Source organism: Mustela putorius, unplaced genomic scaffold, assembly GCF_011764305.1.
Source record: "Mustela putorius furo isolate JIRA1106 unplaced genomic scaffold, ASM1176430v1.1 tig00003850_pilon_pilon_pilon, whole genome shotgun sequence".
NCBI lineage: Eukaryota > Metazoa > Chordata > Mammalia > Carnivora > Mustelidae > Mustela > Mustela putorius.
The window spans coordinates 5,844,490-5,865,100 of NW_025422002.1; the positions used below are offsets into that span (position 1 = coordinate 5,844,490).

The 20,611-nt window shown below is 36.7% G+C and overlaps 1 protein-coding gene across 1 annotated transcript in view; it reads left to right on the forward strand.

Annotated features, from left to right (window-relative positions):
- The window catches only part of ARL8B (ADP ribosylation factor like GTPase 8B), a 52,195-nt gene that overhangs the window by 24,106 nt on the left and 7,478 nt on the right, over positions 1-20,611 (forward strand). Inside the window, 4 exon segments of the mRNA XM_004738418.3 lie at positions 15,031-15,111; positions 16,387-16,460; positions 17,211-17,304; positions 20,231-20,298. Of these exon segments, the coding sequence (XP_004738475.2) occupies positions 15,031-15,111; positions 16,387-16,460; positions 17,211-17,304; positions 20,231-20,298 (317 nt within the window).

Here is a 20,611-nt window from a genome sequence, read left to right on the forward strand (position 1 = left end):
TCATTCCTGGCTACATACTTTGTAGGGCGTTAACCAGAAACCTGGCAAGTAGCTTAGTTCTCAAGGCCTTTGATGTATTCTTTAGGATCAGATCCACATATCACAGTTTAGGGATGAGTCCAGGAGTTCCCATACAACTTTGTGGGGTCTGTTTCTCTAGATGTTTCCTTTGCAAATTTCCCCCTACTATCACTTACAACCCTTTTCCCACTTTGCTGATCCTCTATCTACAAACCTGGGGCTTTATTATCCCTCTTTTGCTGTGTCCTTTCCTCAACTGAATCTATCTCAGAGGCCTAGAGAATAGACAAAAAAATAATCAACAGAGATTCCTCTCTCTATCCGTGGCTCTCCCACCCCCACCAAGCATTTTTGGACCATGGTTGCTACGGTTAGAGAGGATCCTGCCTGCTCCTAGGTGCCATAGATGCTTATAGCTTGCAGGCTTGGTTTTGCCTGGAGGCTGTGGCAGGAGAAAGGGGAAAAACCCAGGGGACTTTTCCTACTCTCTTGTCTTTTCTTCCTGCCATTGTCCCCTTGCCCTTCCTCCCCCAACACACACACACACACACACACACACACACACACTCTCTCTCTCTCTCTCTCTCTCTCTCTCTCTCCTCAGACTCAAAGGAGAAGGTACGTCTTTTGGAGGCTTTTCTGTTCATGCTTGGTATATATTTCTGGCAATTGGGTTGCCTTTCATCCAGCTAGGGAGATTGGGAGGAAAGAAAACAACCAGGAAATAGCACCAGATTGCTTGTGCTTTGAGTTCTGATTTCCTTTTCTTTTTTTTTTTTTTCTTTTTATTAAAAGATTTTGTTTATTTATTTGACAGAGAGATAGAGATTACAAGTAAGCAGACAGAGGGAGAGGGAGAAGCAGGCTTCCTGCTGAGCAAGGAGCCTGGATGCGGGGCTTGATCCCAGGACCCCGAGACCATGACCTGAGCCGAAGGCACACGCTTAATGACTGAGCCACCCAGGCGTCCCTGATTTCCTTTTCTAATCTACCTTCTTCAGCTTAGTTTTTATTTTTTTTTTTATTTTTTTTTAAAAGATTTTATTTATTTATTTGAGAGATAGACAGTGAGAGAGAGAGCATGAGCGAGGAGAAGGTCAGAGGGAGAAGCAGACTCCCTATGGAGCTGGGAGCCCGATGCGGGACTCGATCCCAAGACTCCAGGATCATGACCTGAGCTGAAGGCAGTCGTCCAACCAACTGAGCCACCCAGGCGCCCCTTCAGCTTACTTTTTAGAGCCCCAGCTTCTGCATGCATGCTGTCCAGGGCTTTTTTTTTGTTTAAAAAAATTTTTTTTTTTTAAGATTTGACTTTTTTATTTGAGGAAGAGCATGAGAAAGGGAGGGTCAGAGGGAGAAGCAGACTCCCTGCAGAGCAGAGAGCCTGATACGGGACTCAGTCCCAGGACTCCAGGATCATGACCTGAGCCGAAGGCAGTCACCAATCAACTGAGGCACCCATGAGCCCTTGTCCAGGGTTTTTGGTTACATTCAGTGGATAGGGTAGAGTGTGCGTACCTAATCTTACCCAGAACCCCGTGCATTGGTTTTCAGCATTATATCACATTTAATGGACTCCTTGTAATGATGATGGTAGCAGATACTAAATGCTTTCCCTATACCTGTTTCTCAAGAAGGCATTTTTGTAAATGCTGTATGTGTTTTAATTGATTTAATTTTTAAAATTGATAGAATTTTTAAATAGCTCTGTGAGATAGAAACTGTTATCTCCATCTTATATTTGGGAAAAGTGAGTTACTGCAGAATTAAGGAATGTGTGAAGGGGATATACAGCTAAGCAAGTAGTAAGACAAGAGTTAAAACCTAATGTAACTGTCTCCAGAGTCTCGTCATAACAACCAGACTAACCCTACTTCTATTTCATTGTGTTTTGACATCCGTTATATGAGAAAATGAATGGGACCTCTTATAATAACTTGACTGAACTGTACTGAAATGATTATTAGCCATTTTACTTCTGTAGGATGGGCTTTATTAATTACATTAAAATTTTAATTTTTCTTCTGATTCTGGCTTTAATAGATTTTGGTAAAGGGTTGGCCTGTTACTTTGTTTTAAAGAGTATGAAATTCACTGTTTGCAGGTTAAAATTTTGTTGCGTATGATGAAGCCTTTCCCTAAAGCAGTTTTTCTTATGACTAAAGGTCTTCTGTTACACATACAACGTTGATTTATAGCATTTGGTTAGTTCTAGGAATCCCCCTTTTAATTTAGTCATAGAAGCCTGTGTTGGGCTTCGAAGGAAACTTCTTGTAATTTCTTTTTAAAAAAGCTATCCATGCACACAAAACAGGGCACATGAGTTCTCCTTCTCATTCTATTTCATAAATATCTAATTTTTCCCAGAAGGAGGTAAAGAAACTTTTAAATATAGAAAATCACTTTCTTTATGAAAAAGTTTTTAAGAGAGAAAAGTAAAAATTAAAAAAAGTAGTCGAAATGCCTAAAGACCAATCAGTAGAATAGTATTAGGGCCTGAAAATGTGACAGTATACTAATTTTTCCTGCTTTAGCTCATATGTGAAGATTAGTATTCGTTTTTTTATATGAAGACACAGATTTTTATTCAATATTTATGGTGGACCCTTGATGCTTATGGGAAATGCATCCAGGCATATTAGTGACTTGACAAGTTAGCAAAACTTGTCAAGTATTTGCTAAAGGTCTGTAGCACTGACTTCTTTTGGGGTCCATCTTCACATTATTACTGCATTATTATGATGTCTGTGTATCTTTGTGAAAATGCATTATGATGTGGTCTCTGAGTTGTGGTCTTTGTGTTTGATTAGGGATGTTCACTAGCAAATTGTTTTATAGACAAGCAAGTTGAGTTTTCCTTCAGCAGTTCTTTGGATATAAAAAAAGATTTAGTAAATCTTTTAAATGATTTAGTAAAACCATTATTAAAGTACTGTTAATGAAAAGGTATATTGAACATAGGAAATAGTCATTAGAGACCTTTTGAAATGAATTTTTTTCAGGAATAGAGGTTAGTAGAGATGAGAATTTTCAGACTCCTAATTGAAACTGTGGTTTTTTTTTTTTTTTTTTTTTTAAAAGATTTTATTTATTTATTTGACAGAGAGAGATTACAAGTAGGCAGAGAGGCAGACAGAGAGAGAGGAGGAAGCAGGCTCCCTGCTGAGCAGAGAGCCCAATGCGGGACTCGATCCCAGGACCCTGAGATCATGACCTGAGCCGAAGGCAGCGGTTTAACCCACTGAGCCACCCAGGCGCCCCGAAACTGTGGTTTTGAGAACATTTGAATCCTCAGGAGTTATCTTTGTGAAGGAGATTGCCTCAGAGTAGCCCTATTGGTATTAGAAAGAAGTAAGGATTAATTAGTTGTTTAAAATGAGTTGAAATGGTATGACAGGCATTTAATTAGTAGTTAGTTCCCTTTGCCATTATGCTTTTAAAAAGTTCTTATTTGGAGAATTTTTCTCTGTTATATTTAGTTTTCAAACCCTAGTGTCAAAGAAAACATATCTTCTGCTCAGTTTTATTGTTGCCACCCCAAAAGAGCTATTTTAAAATCCATGTTGCTACTGTTTGGGATATTATATATATATATATCCTAACAGTGTAAAAACCTACCAGTAAATAAGCCATTCACCTCCAGTCCTCCCAAGGCAAACTTGATTGCTTGCCAAATTACCATAAATTTAACAACATTAATAAAGGACAAAAGAAGACAAACCAGATACTGGCAGTTTTAACAGAAAAACCTAGAGACTTGCCTTTCCTGGACCCTTAGATTCAGGTGTTGTTCCTTGGTGGAGAAGTCTACCAAGAGCGCCTCTGTGGGCAGAGAGGCAATGCTTGAGTGGTTTGTGAGGACCAGGACAGCAGTTAGGAGTTAAATATTACATCTTATGGGTCTGTTTGCCTCAGAGATGAAAGGAATGCCCTTGTTATTAAAGGCCTGCTTGCTATTTGGCAGCGGAAACTATCTACAGTAGTTTTTGAGACTCAGGAAAGAAGAAAGGCGAAGAGAAGGGAGTAGCTGGCACTTGAGGAAATGGAGGAAGTGAAGCAGCTATATATACACCCTTAGGAGAAGCAGCTATAAGGAGAAAGGAGGTAGAACCTTTGCATTCTGAGCAAGTCTTGTTCAAAGTTGTATGTATCTGTATGCATTCAAAAGTGGCATAGCTGGAACTGAAATTTCGATTTCCTTACTGATACTCAAGAAGCACAGCAGGTAGGTTATCTGCAGAAGCTGGGCTATTATCCTATGTAGATTTTAAATTATCTTTGGATGCTTAAATGTCACTGCTTCACACAGGTCTTCCTGGATACCCAATCATCCCATATTATCTCCTTTGTTTTAAATGACATATGTTTATTGTGGGATATTTTTATATTTGTTTCCTAGTTTCTTTTCTTTTTATCTGTTGTTTGAATAAGTGAATGAATAAATAAATGAATGAGTAAAAGCAGAGGCAAAGTAGCTTTGTGGGTTTATGACCATAGAGGAAAGGGTGAACAGTATAGGTGTTTGTGAATCGGTATAATACACATTCATTGTTGATGTATGCTGGCGATGATTAGGTCATGTGTGAAACAGGTTTTTATAATTGCCTTGCCTACTCCAGAACCTCTGGGCCAGAGTTCATAAATGCCAAGCCCGAGAGCTGTAACCACTTTTCCCTCATCTGCGTAGATAGCACAGATGGAAGAGCACATCCTCACTGAGCCCAGGTGGAAACCCCTGCCAGTTGATCTGAATTGCCAGAGAAGATGAAAAACATTGACATCCAGACCACTATCTACACAGGGGGCCTGTCTATGCAAGAGCCTAGTGTTTAGCTAGTGTTTCTTGAAGAGTTAGAAGTTTTTTTGGAGTCAGTGTTGAAAGTCGCATCATTTTTTTGAAGGGTAATCTTGAAATTTTATGATTTTGTGGAAAGTTACTATTTACTTCAGAAAAATAATTTCTAAGGTTAGTTTATTTAGAACAGTGGTCCATTTTGAGAATTTGGGCCATTTGAAGAAAAGAGGCCTTACTTGATTATGTCCCTGAGGTACCTGAAATTTAAAATTTTTAGGATGGTTCTTAATTCTCTGTGGTAAGTACTAAAGAGACTCTCTCCTTCCCCGAACAAACCAACCCACAGACAAGCCCACTGGAATTTTGAGAGAAGTTCTTTGCTTAATAAGATTGAATTGCCCAAACAATTTTTTAAAAGATTTATTTATTTATTTGTGTGAGAGAGAGAGAACGGGCAGGAGGAGTAGAGGGGAAGAGAGAGAGAGAAGCAGACTTCCTGTCAAGCAGGGAGCCCGATGTGGAACTCCATTTCAGGACCTGGAGATTATGACCTGAGCTGAAGGCAGTTGTCTAACTGAGCCAACAAATTTTTTAATGTGTGCTTTCAAACTGACTGTCTTTGGGAATGAGTTACGTCTGTAGTTGGAAGTAAGTCCAGATTTGCACGTAAAACTGAGAACAGATTGTTGTCTTTTGAGAAATTATTAAAGATCTTGTCCAGAGTTCTAAAATTGGGAGAAAATGGAACATTATATTCCTAATTCTTGAAGTACTACTATAGTGAATGATAATCTTTTCTAGCCCCTTAAAAAGAGATTGCCTCAGATATAATGTTTGTCTTCACAGTGGTAATTCTGAAGTGGTTAGAAAGAAAAGGAAAATATGTTTGGTTCTAAAAACTAAGAGAAGCCTAGATGTAGAACACAGTATCTTAATTCATTTCCCAGGTTATAAATAAATATTGAAACATTGGAGTAGATTTTAAAATGCCAGTTTCAGAGCCCAGAGGATTTTATTTTATACCAAAACTATGAAATATAAAACATGGATTTTTCTATTAGAAGACATCTGTAAATGAGTGTCCTTTTAGAATATTAAAGGATAGAACAAGGTTACCAATGACTTGTTCCTGAACTTGTTGGAATGCCTTATGATTGAGTGTATTCCTGAGTTTTACTGTTGGAGTAAATAGGTAATAGTGGCAGGGCTGATTTATCTTCTAATTCCAGTTGTCATTGCTGTAATGTAGGAGATGGTGATATTTGATTATCCCAATTTAAAAATTGGCATTTTAAAAATGTATTGTTTGAAAATAATTTCAGATTTACAAAAAAGTTGTAGGAATAAAAGCATTTCACAGAACATTGTGTACCCTTTATACTGAGATCAGACTATTAACATTTTACTTCATTTGCTTTATGATGTGTGTATTCTGTGTGTCGCTTTACATAGGTAAGCTGTATGTACCATGGCCCTTTATTTCCAAATGTATATTTTTCAAGATTGGGAATATTTTCTTATGTGACTATTTTTGTTACAATTTTATGACATTTAAAAATGATTTTTATCTACTGCTGCTTAGTTGGCCCAATAATGTTGTTTATAGCATATTTACCCACTAGGGTAGGATCCAGTCTAGGGTCAGGATTTGCCTTTAGTTAGGTCTCTTGAGCCCTCTCTAGTCTGAAACATTTTCACAGGCCTCCTTTATCTTTTATAATATTGACATTTGTCAGAATTATTCCCTCTCCTATTTAATGGAATGTCTCTCATTTTGGCTTTGTCTGATGGTTCCTCAAGATTAGATTTAGTTTATGCATTCTCAACTGAAATAGTACTATATGGAGGATATTGTTTCCTTTTCATGGTATTACTTCTGTAGGCACATGATGTCATCTGAGCTTCATCTGTTGATTTTGATCACTCAGTCAGGATGTTGTCTAATTTCTCAATTGTGTCATTACTAGTTTTTTTCCTCCAAGAGCAGTTTGTGGTTGATATGCTTTAAGCTTGCTTCTCATCAAGATTTCCCCAAAATCTACCTTTCATTTTAAATACTTCACCAGCAAAAAATAGGTTATCATTGTTTTTTCTTACTAATGTAAATTGAAATAAAAGAACAATATTATTACCAATAATTCCACTTAGTAGTGAAATACATAATGATGCTATTAACTGGAAAAATTAGTATTGGTAATAATAATTTTATGTTATGTTAAAGGTTTTTGGAGAGAAAAATGACTAACTTGTATATTTATTGGACATATATTTTCAATATATAGCAAATGTGTGAATTTTGGCATTTACACAGTCAAGTTGTAGTGTGTGTTGTTTAAAAAACAAGAGACTCCTCTGTTTAGCAGGTAAAAGTAGTCTTTTCTCGGCAAGAAAAGAAATTTATTTGAGGCATTTGTCATGCTCCTTACTGCATTCTGTCTTTCCAGAGTAGCTTGGTAACCAGGTCTTCTGTTTGAGAATACTCTGAGATATTTGTCAAAGCTGGTATTTTTCCATTTGTCTTCTCAAGTATATTAGACTGGATTGGATTGCTACTGTAGATGGACAGATGAAGCAAAGAGAAGCTTATTTCTTCACGGGGTAATACTTGATTTCTGCATATCTGTGCATTTAAAAGAGCAACTGTAAAATCTAACCTAATTAATTTAGAATCACTGCTTTTTAAAGCACTGTAGTGTATGAGTATTTTCACTGTATTCTCCCCAATTGTACATGTGAGTTAGCCCTAAAGGAAAATTTTCTGGGACAAGGTTTGCTTTAGCCTTTCATATACCAAGGAATGTTGGGAAGTGAGGGCCACATTATTCTACTGTTGTAGGCATTTATCTCTTGCTTAACTATATTTTAAATGAGAGGCCTGTGAATAATACATAAAACCCTAAATGGTAGAGCTGGAAGTGACTTTAGACATACTCCCAATTCCTTCCTCTTCTAGATAACGTAGCTTCATTCCAAAGGTAAAATGATTTGCATGTGGTTAGTAAGTGGCAAAACTGGTAGTAAGATTCTCAGACTGAAAGGATAGTCTTCTTTTTACCACCTGTTTTGCTTCAGATTTATTTTGCCCAACTAAACAAATTCTGGGAATATTGCCTTGAGACTTTGGTTTATAGGGTGTGTGTAGATGACTACAGTTCTGTCCGTCATCACAAAATCACTGAGTGCTAAGACCAATGCTTGGTGTTATTTAAGTGTTACATTTGTTTAAGAGGATACACAATTAAGTAGTATTTTTTCAAGTTTCTGTTTGTTTCCTAAGTTGCTTGTCTCAACGTGTAGCAGCATTTTGACAGCATAGAAATAAATTCTGAGTTACCTAAAGAACAATTGCCAACTTAGTGGTTTAATCATTCAGCACAAGCTATGAAAAGTGAAGATTAAGATTTGACACTAGGGAGAAGAAGTAGAAATACTTTCAGGTCTATAAAGTAGTTACACCACAAAATCCATGCATCACAGTTAAATATTTATTAAACGTATTTCTGTACTCAGGATGTTTTTGGATTAAAAACCCAAGGACTGGGGAGCCTACGTGGCTCAGTGGGTTAAGCCTCTGCCTTGGGCTAAGGTCATGATCTCAGGGTCCTGGGATCAAGCCCTGCATCTGGCTCTCTGCTCAGTAGGGAGCCTGCTTCCCCCTACTCTCTGCCTGCCTCTCTATTTGTGATCTATCAAATAAATAAAATCTTTACACACACACACACACACACACACACACACACCCCCAAGGACTTGATTACCTACTTTTCAGCCATTGCAGATGAGCACTAGCAACAATTAGAGAAAGTTATAGCTAACTTCTGCCACCAGTAAGAAGTATAGGTAAAGGAGATAAAGTAATATCTAAGTTGAGGATATGCAGGCCCCTACTTATTTTATCACGGGATGGCACTTTGATTGATGTTTATAATCATTAAATTTTATTGCCAGAAGGGCCCTTAAGAATTATCTTCATTTTCTTGTTTTACAATCGATGAAGTAACTTGAAATACCAAGAACACATTGAATTATGTCCCATAAATTATGTGTGAGAAGTTAGCTAAGTACGTATTGCATTTTACTATTTTTAAATTTATTTTAATGATTTTATTTATTTGAGAAAGAGAGAGCCACCCAGATGCCCTAAGTATGTAATGCATTTTAGAAAGCTTCCTGTGGAAGCTAGTTGAAAAGTTTTGGCATTTAAAAAGCTTAGCAACCGTTTTTTAAAACACCTATTTCCTAATGATACCAAACAAATAAGGCATATCTCACATGGACCTCACTTCAGAAGTAATTAAAACTTACTATAATAATACAATTACAGAGGAAAATTTTTTTTAGATTTTATTTATTTATTTATTTGTCAGAGAGAGAGAGAGAGAGAGAGAGAGCAAGCGAGATTGCGTGCACACTGCGCGCTAGTGAGCGCTCAAGCAGGCAAGAGTGGCAGGCAGAGGCAGAAAGAGAAGCAGGCTCCCTGTCGAGCAAGGAGCCCTATGCATGACTCGATCCCTGGGATCATGACCTGAGCCAAAGGCAGCAGCTTAACAGCCTGAGCCACCCAGGTGTCCCTACAGTGGAAATCTTTAAGAAAAACAGAATCAGCCACTATTGAGCTATGTGACTTTGGGAATTTATTTCCTGTTCTGTAAATGATAGTAATAATCACCTCTTCTTATAGCATATTAGTCTTTAAATTTGTGCTAGAGAACACAAAACATAAAATTCAACATCTTATTTTAATTTTTAATTTTTATTCATTTTTAAAGATTTCATTCATTTATTTGACAGAGAGATAGAAAGTGCAAGTAGGCAGAGTGGCAGGGAGAGGGAGAAGCAGGCTCCCCGCCAAGCAGGGAGCTTAACACGAGACTCAGTACCAGGACCCTGGGATTATGACCAGAGCTGAAGGCAGATGTCCAACCAGCTGAGCCACCCAGTGCTCCAACTTTTTTTTAATTAATTAATTTTTATTTAAATTCAGTTAACATATATTATAATATTGGTTTCATGGTAGAGGTCAATGATTCATCAATCTTTTTTTTTAAGATTTTATTTATTTATTTGACAGAGAGAGATCACAAGTAGGCAGAGAGGAAGGCAGAGAGAGAGGGAAGCAGGTTCCCTGCTGAGGACCTTGAGATCATGACCTTAGCCGAAGGCAGAGTCTTAACCCTCTGAGCCACCCAGGCGCCCCCATCAGTTTTATATAATACCCAGTGCTCAGACATCTTGTGCCCTCCTTAATATCCATCACCCAGTTATCCCATCCCCCACCCCTCTACCTTCCAGCAGTCGTTGGTTTGTTTCCTGTGCTTAAGAGTCTCTCATGGTTTATTCTCCTCTCTGACTTCAACTTATTTTATTTTTTTCCTCTCTTCCTCCATGATCCGCTGTTTTGTTCCTTAAATTCCACATATCAGCGAGATCATACAATAATTGTCTTTCTCTGATTGTTTGACTACTTAGCATAACACCCTCCAGTTCCATCCACTTTGCTGCAAATGGCGAGATTTTTTTTTGATGGCTCATTAGTATTCCACACATTAACTGTTCTTAAGTGTACAGTTAGCTCAGTAGTATTAAGTATATCACCACCATACATCTATAGAACTTTTTTTTTTTTTAAGATTTTATTCATTCATTTAGAAAGAGAGCAAGCGAGCAGGAGGATGAACAGAGGGAGAGGGAGAGAATCTCAAGCAGACTCTACAGCAAGCATAGCACAGAGCCGGACACAGTGCTGCATCCCACAAACCTGAGATCATGACCTGAGCCAAAACCAAAAGTTGAAGGCTTAACTGACAGCTACCCAGGTGCCCCTAGAACTTGTAATCATTTCAGACAGATTCCATACCCACGAAGCAGTTATTCCCTAGTTCCCCCTTATCCCTAGCCTTTGGCAAACACCATTCTATTTCTGTCTTTATGAATTTAACTATTTTATTTTAGGTTTCTCATGTGAGTAGAATTATATAGTATTTGTCTTTTTGTATCTAGCTTATTTATATTATTATAGTGTAATGTCTTCAAAAGGTTCATCTGTGTTTTAGCATAAGTAAGCTGTTTTTTTTTTTAAAAGGCTGAATAGTATTACATTGCAGGAATAAACCACATCTTGTTTATCCATTCATCTGCCAGTTGCCTTTGGGTGTCTTCCACCTTTTGGCTGTTATGGATAAGGCTGCTGTGAGCGTGATATACAGGTATCTCTTTGAGTCTTGTTTTCAATGCTTTTGGGTTTATAATGGGATGTAGAATTGCTGGGTCATGTGGTAATTCTATTTTTAACCTTTTCAGGAACTTCGATACTGTTTTCCTTAGCAGCTGCACCATTTGACATTCCTGCAGCAGTGCACCAGGGTTAAAATTTCTCCATATTCTCACTATAACTTGTTATTTTTGTTTTGTTTTGTTTTGTTTTGTTTTGTTTTGTTTTGTTTTTGTTAGTAGCCATCCTAATGGGTATGAGGATAATATCTTTTGTAGTTTTGATTTTGTAGCATTTCCCTAATGATTAGTGATGTCGAGCATCTTTTCATGTTCTTATTAGCTATTTGTTTATTTCCTTTGGAGAAAGGTCTTTTCAAGTCCTTTGCCCATTTAAAAAAAAGTTATTGTTAAGATTTTTCTTTTAGAGCAGAGCACCTGGGTGGCTGAGTTGCTTAATCAGCTGCCTTCGGCTCAGGTCATGATCCCAGTGTCCTGGGATCAAGCCTCACATTAGGCTCCGTGTTCATTGGGGAGCCTGCTTCTCTCTCTCTTTTTTTAAAAGAGCAGTTTTAGGTTCACAACATAATCAAGGAGGGGAGGGTACAAAGTTTACCAAATACCTCCTGACCCTACATTCACAGGTTCCTCCATTATCAGCATCCTACACCAGAGTGATACATTTGTTACAGTCGATGAACGTAACATTGGCACATCATAATCACCCAAAGTCCGTAGTTTACATTATTTTTTCCCTCTTTATGTTGTACATTCTGTAGGTTTGGACAAATGTATAATGATATATATCCATCATTATGGTATCATACAGATTTTTTTTTTTAGTGCATAAAAATCTTCTGTGTTCTGCCTGTTAATTTCCTCTCCACCCCTTCAAGTCCTATTGACCACTGATTTTCTTAACTCTTTCCTAGTTTTGCCTTTGTCAGACTGGAGTCATGTTTTCAGTCATTTTGTTGGAATCACAGAGTATGTAGTCCTTTCAGATTGAGTTTTTCATTTAGATATATTTTTAAGATTCCTTCGTGGATTTTTGTGGTTTGGTAGCTTCATTTCTTTCTGGTATTGAATAGTATTCCATTTCCTTGATAGGACAGTCTGTGTATTTACTTAGGTTTTGGTTGCTTCCAAGTTTTAGCAGTTATGCATAAAGATGCTATAAGCATTAATGTGCAGTTTTGTTTTTTTTTAAGATTTTTATTTATTTATTTGACAGACAGAGATCACAGGTAGGCGAGAGGCAGGCAGAGAGAGAGAGAAAGGAAAGCAGGCTCCCTGTGGAGCAGAGAGCCCGATGCGGGATCGATCCCAGGATGCTGAGATCATGACCTGAGCCGAAGGCAGTGGCTTAACCCACTGAGCCACCCAGGCGCCCCTAATGTGCAGTTTTTTGTGTGGACTTAAGTTTTCAACATCTTTGGATAAATAATGAAGTAGCCTGATTGCTGGATTGAATGGTAAGAGTATATTTGGTTTCGTAAGAAACCACCAAACTGTCTCTGATAGTGGCTATACTGTTTTGCATTCCCACCAGTAATGAGTGAGAATTGCTGTTGTTCCACATCCTTAACGAGCATTTGGTATTATTGGTGTACCAGATTTTGGCTACTCTAATGTACCAATGGTATCTCATTTTAATTTACATTTTCCTGATGACATATAATGTGCAGTATCTTTTCGTATGCTTATTTGCCATCTCTGTATCTTCTTTGGTGAAGTATCAGTTGAGGTCTGTGGCTCATTTTTTAATTAGGTTTTTTTTTTCATATTGTTGAGGTTTTAAGAGTTCTTTGTATATTTTGGATAATAGACCTTTATTGGATGTATATTTTTAGAAATATTTTCTCTTACTCTGTGCCTCTTTTCTAACTCTGTAACTCTTCTGGATCTTGTTCATATAGCAGTTTTTAATTTTAAGGAAGTCCACCTTATTGTTGCTTTCATGGATAGTGCCTTTGGTTGTTGCCTTTGCTTCCCTTTTAATCAGGTTATATTTTTTTTGTATCATTACTAGTTTTGATATATGTAGTTTTGATGTCATGACTAGATTTTCACATATAAATTATATGTGAAAGTTCTGAGAATGAGAGTGTTTAATATAAGTGAAAATAGTGATTGTGGTTAACATCTTTTTTTCTGAAATCAGCCTGAATTCCACTGAATGCGGCAGGGTTGGGGAATGTAGAACTTTGGAGTTATTTAGAGGAAATTAATTTGTAAAATTAGAATTCATTGTGCTCAGGACTTGTAGACAGTTTTAGAATCATGTGTGGCTAGCATAAGGTCACAGCAAACAATCAGCCAGTGTTAGGGCCTTGAAAATAGTCCTGTTTGTTTAACCATTCCTTTGTTGAGAGTTTTCCTAATCCTGGGCTGTTTACCTAAAAAGCAAGAGTCAGGTCAACTGAGAAATTAATATTTGGTAAATAAAATTTATAAATACATAAAAGTATAAAGTCAGTATTAGCTGTGATTCATTAGATGTAGTTTGTAATTGTAGTCAAAATTAAGAATATGAGGGACATCTGGGTGACTCAGCAGGTTGGGGATCTGGCTGAGGTTTCTGCTCAGGTCATGATCTCAGGGTGATGAGATTGAGCCCTGCACTGGATTCTGTGCTCAGTGTGGAGTCTTCTTGAGATTCTCTCCCTAGCCCCCCACTCCTCTCTCCCATACCTTCTACTTGTGCTCTCTTTCTCTCTCTCAAATAAATAAATAAAATCTTTTTAAAAATAAGAAATGTGGAAGCTATTATGAGAATTATGATACTTTATAGTGAAGGATATAAAAGATTTGAATGTTTAAATGAACAAACCATGTGCCTGGATGGAGGAACTTGATCCTGGTTAAATATCAAGAATCGATATAGGGCAATCCTCAGATTAATAGTTAATATACTTCTAGTCAATATTTTAACTGAAATATGAATTTCTAAAGTTTATTTGGAACGTGAGTGATGACCAAGACAGTTTTGAAAGCATTCCAAATTTTTTATCTTCTATATAGAATCAGAAATTGTATAGGATGCAGTAATTCATTTAATCCTAATTTAGGAATAAACAGACTAATGGAAAAGTATTGACTCAGATATAGAAGTATCTCTGTATGACATTTGGCGTATCACTTCAAATTAGGAATGTGGATTTTTAAATGAGGAGTGAGATGATTGAAAAAAGGAACTTTTTCCAGATGGATGGACATTTTAAATTTTAAAAGGGCATTTAAATATTATTAGAAAATATTTTAATCTTATGATAAGGTCATGAGCCAAAAAGAGAACAGAATTGATTACATAAAAGGGAAACCTATACAATGACAAAATATTTTATAAATCTTGTTTAAAAGACACACTTGGAAAAACTAGTTAGCAGTGAGTTGTAAATTGTCAAAATAATTTAAGTGCTAAAAATGGAGAACTTTGACGTTTTACTTCTGATTTCCTACTTTGTTAACACTTATATATAGGTGGGAAATGAATAAATTTTCATTTATAGTTGTAATATGTAATATTTCTTTTTTAAACTTAAGGAAATATGTAAGAAGTTTTAATCTTATTAAAAGTATTTTTTTAAAGGGAATATGCATTTGTATGAATGAAATAATGTATCTCTTCAAAAATTGTGGTTAAAAGAAATGTTTGTTTTATTTCTTTCTTTTTTTGTTTTTTTTTTTTTTTAAGAGGAGAGTGGGTAGGAGCAAGGGGAGAGGGAGAGAGAGAATCTTTAAGCAGGCTCCACGCCCACTGAAGAGGGGCTTGATCTCACAACCCAGAGATCATCACCTGAGCTGAAATCAGGAGTTGGACACTTAACTGAGCCACCCAGGCATATGTATAAAGAATGTTTTCTTAAGACAATTTGTTAACCACCAGTAGGTTTCAGTTATATACTGAAATGGTTATAGAAGCATTGTTGATTCCTCAAGCTTATGCCATGTTATATGTCTTAATAAATGTTGATTAACTTCAGATGTTTTCTTTTGTTCAGTCAGGTCAATTCAGTGAAGATATGATACCCACAGTGGGCTTTAACATGAGGAAAGTAACTAAAGGTAACGTCACAATAAAGGTACGTGACCTTCTTGCCATACTTGATTTAAATTTTCAGCATACACAGCTACAGATTTTTCTCTTCCTTTGTTTTTTACATGCTTATTCGTAATTCTTAACTCATGAATGGGTACATTCCAAACAAATGTAAATCAGTTGTTTTTTTCTTTCATATATCAGAATGTGTACGTTGAAATGTTAAGTGCCATAAAAAAACTTAACATATGGCTTGGCAGAATTATATTTGGGATGCAGATGTTCCTAAGAAATAAAAATCCCATGTTTGAGATCCTGTATTTGGAATTACATTTGTATTGGTATTATATTATTTCATGGACAGTATTTTATGTTGAAAGATAATTTATTTATAATACTGGTAATTTAATATTATATTTGTGGTACATATATAGTAACCCAGCTTTCTCTTTCTTTGCTACTAAGTGCTGAAATTAAAACTGTGAAATAAGAAAGCTAACTAGGTAAACATAATATTGTTTTGAGAATGAGTTTGACAGGTTTAATTAAATCCTGGACTGTTGGATTGTTTACCAGGGGATATATTTTAGTTTTTTTGGGTGTGTTCTATAGTTCATGGGAGTCTACTTGTAACTGTCTGAGCCTTTACAGTCCTTTCACCTAATTCCTATGGCTCACAGAAGCTGCTTACTAAATTCTTTCTGGAGCTCATCTAATGAAGCTTCTCATTTTTCATGTATAGGTTTTTTTTTATGCATATTACAGGTGTCTGTCCCTAAAGTGGAAGCCTAAAGTGGAAGCCTTTTGAAGGCAAATACCATGACTTAAGACATTTAGGTAGCTCAGTGTCCAGAATAATACCTACAGAGTAGGCAGAACTATGGAATTATTATGGGTAGTAGCTTTTGTATAGATACAGTAAATTTGTAAATGATTAGGCATTAATGCATACCCAGTCAAACAATTAAATCTTAATAGATTGTGGATGATGCTTGGTTCGGTACATGCTGAAAGTGTTCTCTTAAAGATATATTTTCAATACAGAAATTTATTGGTTAGCAAGCAAAGAAGGTATTGCACAAAATTTTCTATAGTAGAACTTATTAGATCCCGTGTAAACATATGAAATATGAGCTTCAAATTTAGAGGTGGACCCAAGAGCTTCTAGATTAAGAACTTGTTTCAGCTTAAGTTTTTCAGGAGTAATTTGGCTCTGACATTGTGGAAATGGGCGTATCTGCCTGATTTTATTCTCCTACTTTTTCTTTCAAAGTATTACTTAAAATATCTTTATTAAAAATTCTCTCTTGATTTAAAGATTTGGGACATAGGAGGACAGCCCCGATTCCGAAGCATGTGGGAACGGTACTGCAGAGGAGTCAATGCCATTGTGTAAGCGCTTCTTAAAAAGGTCAATTTAGGTTTCCGGGAAAAAACTTGTTTTTAATACTTGCAAAGCTCAATTTTTATTTCATGCAGTAATAGTCTTTATTAGTGTAATCCCATTAATACAAAACTTTAACAAATTTAATCATAAATGAGAGTTTTAGGGTTTTTTTTGTTTATGCTGCTAAGAACTAAGGGTTATAAATGTTTTACTGTCATATATTAGCATCTAAATATAGTCTGTTTAAAAGTTTTTTTAAAAGATTATTTATTTATTTATTTCACAGACAGAGATCACAAGTAGAGATGCAGGCAGAGAGAGAGGGAGGAAGCAGGCTCCCCGCTGAGCAGATAGCTCGATGCAGGACTTGATCCCAGGACCCTGGGATCATGACCTGAGCTGAAGGCAGAGGCTTTAACCCACTGAGCCAACCAGGCGCCCCTGTTTAAAAGTATTTTTGAGTACTGAGCTTTTCTTTATCTGGGTCTTTATTATTAACAATTTCAGTGATGTAAATCTTTTTTTAAAGTAAGTTTGTTTGTTTGTTTATTTATTTATTTATTTATTTAAGTAATCTCTACACCCTATATGGGGCCCAAACTCACAGTCCAATATCAAAAGTCGCATGCTATTCTGACTGAGCCAGCCAGGTGCCCCTTAGTAGTGTAAATTTGAAAATTAAAAATCTTCACCCCTAATTGTGACCATCAGAGAATTTGGAGACAAGAGATACTGAAGTCACTTTTTCTTTTAAGTTATATGATAGATGCTGCTGATCGTGAAAAGATAGAAGCCTCTCGAAATGAACTACATAATCTTCTAGATAAGCCACAGTTACAAGGAATTCCAGTAAGTATGGGGTTCTTGTTATTTTATATGATTATAAGAGTTATTATTTTTAAAATTACGATTTATTATGTTAAATGTCTTAAGATCTTAAAAGACTTTTTAACTGAATATTAGCCATATACTGGGTACTGTGCTTTTTATTAATTTCTTAACCAGCTAGTTATTAAACTATATACAATAGGAGCAGTGCTCAGTCCTGGGGTTACAGTGATGAACAGAAGTGTACAGAAGCATGCTTCCTGCCATCATGGAGCGTATGGTTTAGTAGGAAAGGTAGATGCCATGAAGTCAATTGAATAATACAGCTCTGATAAGTGCTATGAGGGAGAGGTACCTGGGGCCTTGAGAATTATAAGTTAGAGGGGAAATTTGATCTAGATTGGGGGAAGAAAGAAGGATTCTCTGAGGAATCGATGCTTGAGCTGAATGGTGAGGATATGTAGACATGTGAGGAAAAGAGAGTTGTAGCCAAAGCCTTTTGGTAGGAGGAAGCAAGGCACTGAGAAGAGGCCAGTCTCCCTAGAGCAAAAGCAGAGTGAGAGGGTGGGGAGAGTGTGGTAAGCCATGTGGCAGCTAGGGTACTAAAGGGAGGCTGGGCTGGACTATGTGGGAAACTGTTGCTAGTTTTAAAGCTTTTTTCTGAAGTGTTTCTTTTTTCTTTTCCTTTTTTTTTTTTTTTAAAGATTTAATTTATTAAGAGAGCATGTGTGGGTGGGGGAAGGGGGAGGAGCAGAGCAGAAGGAGAAGTAGACTTCCCTGAGTACAGAGCTGGTGGGAGGGTGTCCGACCCCATGACCCTGAGCCAAAAATCAGGAATCAGACGATCAACTGCTCCACTGACCGGCCGACCGAGCCACCCAGACACTCACTGTTGTAGTATTTTAAATGTCAGATTTATTACTTGAGTCATTGTGATTTCATTTTAAGAATGGGTTAAAGTGGCAAGGGGGACTATAAGGAGGGTAGTTTTGGGAAGCTGTTGGAAGTTGTCTTGGCAAATTATAGTACCATGGGTTAGGGTGGTAGTAGACAAGATGATGAGAAGGATACAGATTTTAGGGATATTTAGGAATGCTGTCTACCCGACGACATAATGGATTGGAAGAAGAGATAGAATAATTCCTAGTTGTTTCTGGTTCATGAAGTTAGATGGAAGGTGGTGCCATTTGTTGAGCTGAAGAATGTTGGCAAAGGACCATGCGTTAGCCTCATGACAAGTTCATGAACGTCAAATACTTGAGGTATATTATCTCAGGTAATCCTAACAACATAATGAAGTTTGTGGTTATCCCTCCTTTAGAACAGTTGTTCTTCACAGTTACATGGCAACATTACCTGTTATGCAACAGGTTTCGAATCCATGTCTATCTGACTTCAAAGCCTATTCTATTTTTTAAGTGTTAAAACTTAGTTCTGTATACCTACCAGAAGTAAAAATCAGTCTTCCCTTAAGGTCACCATAAGCCTTCTTAGTTGCAAGCAGTAAAAAGCTGACTTATGTGGAAAGGAATTCATTGAAGGGATATTGGGTAGCTCACAGAGTCTCTGAGAAGGCTACACATAAGCAGGTTCAAGAAATAAGCTGGAACAAGGAAGTAACCAGCTGCTAGAATCACATCCAAACTCACACCACAGAGTAAGTCTGTTGACCACATGCAGTTTCTGAACACTAGACATAATTGTTCTGATTGGAAAGTCATTTAGCTGTTTCCCTTTCTCTATCGGAATGGTTCTCTATCCTGCTTTCTTGCATCTCTGCCTCTGCATGGAAAGGTTTGGTTCATCCTAGATTATGCATCCATGCTCTAGCAGAGGAACTGGTGGAAAAATTATCCATAGAAGCAAGTAGCTTTATCAGGAGGCAGGTTCATAAGGTAGGAGGAGAGTTCTTAAATGTAGTAAGAGGGCCAAAATGCCAGGTAACCCCGAAACTGACAGCTGATCACAAATGTCCATGATATTATTTTTAGAAATTCAGTCAGGTCTAGCCTGAGAACCTGGTGTGACTTAAATAAGAGTATGGAGAGGGGTGAAAGTTGGGGAAGGGGAGACAGGCTGTAGTTTAACATTGTCCTGTGAGCTCCCAGTTTCCCCAGCTCTCTCTGCCTTTGTCCTTGTCTCTTGGTCCTTTGTGTAGAGTAAGTATCTTGGTCCTATGAGTAGAAATGGTCAAAGTGTATGGAGTAGAGTGGGGATAGGGGTGTATTAAGTGAAAGAAATAGTTATGGTAAGGTAGACATGGCATGTATATTGTTGGGATGGATCAAAGATTACATGTTCTTAGAGAACACTGATTTAGAGTATGGATATTCTCAAATATGTTATATGTACTCAAATTCTTTTTCTTCTCTAAGGCAGAAAGGACTTATCTGAGACAGAGTGGTGGTTGGGAAGCCTCTCTGCTTTCCTTTCTTTTCAAAGCACATCTAGCAACCAGATGATACCATTTCTTCATAGAGCTTATGACTGCTATATTTATCCTAATTTCCAGACTTAACCATTGTCTTAGAATATTTATACATGATATTCTGTAGGATGGATTGGGAATTTTAAGCATACTTATGTGTTCGTATGATTGATGGCTAACAAAAATGGTTAAAAAATTGTTCCCCCATTCTTGGTTATGTTAAGATCATATTCACATTATGTAGAGATTTATGTAGAAATTGGAGAATTCATACCATAGAATTGTAACATTTTAGTAGAAGTTGGCAGCCATGTATTGAATTCGGGGCATTGATGCAGTAGAAGTTGAAATGAATACTAATTTGAATGACTAAGTAAGTGAGATAGGCCACCAGTTAAACAAATATGCCTCAATATTATGGTAGCGTTCCAATTTTAATGTCTACAGATATGACTATCATATGTTCCTGTGACCTTTTCTTACATAAACGTTTATTGTTAATATCTTTTCTTTTTAAAGGTGCTAGTACTTGGAAACAAGAGAGATCTTCCTAATGCCTTGGATGAGAAACAGCTAATTGAAAAAATGTATGTTTTAAGAATGAATGATGGTGTTTTTTTTTTAAAAAAAGGGTTCTAAATTACACTGTTTTGCCTAATACTTTGTATTATATTATTAGTATCTTTTAAAGATTTTATTTTTAAGTAATCTCTACATACAACATGGAGCTTGAACTTAAAACCCCGAGATCAAGAGTCATTCATATGCTCTTCTGAGCCAGCCAGGCCCTCCTGTTATTTAGTAGTTACAGCCATGTGTTTGGGCAAACATGGTAAATTTGGCCTACCAGACAAGTGAATTTCTAAAATTTTCATAGTAGTAAAATAATTTCTTCAGTAT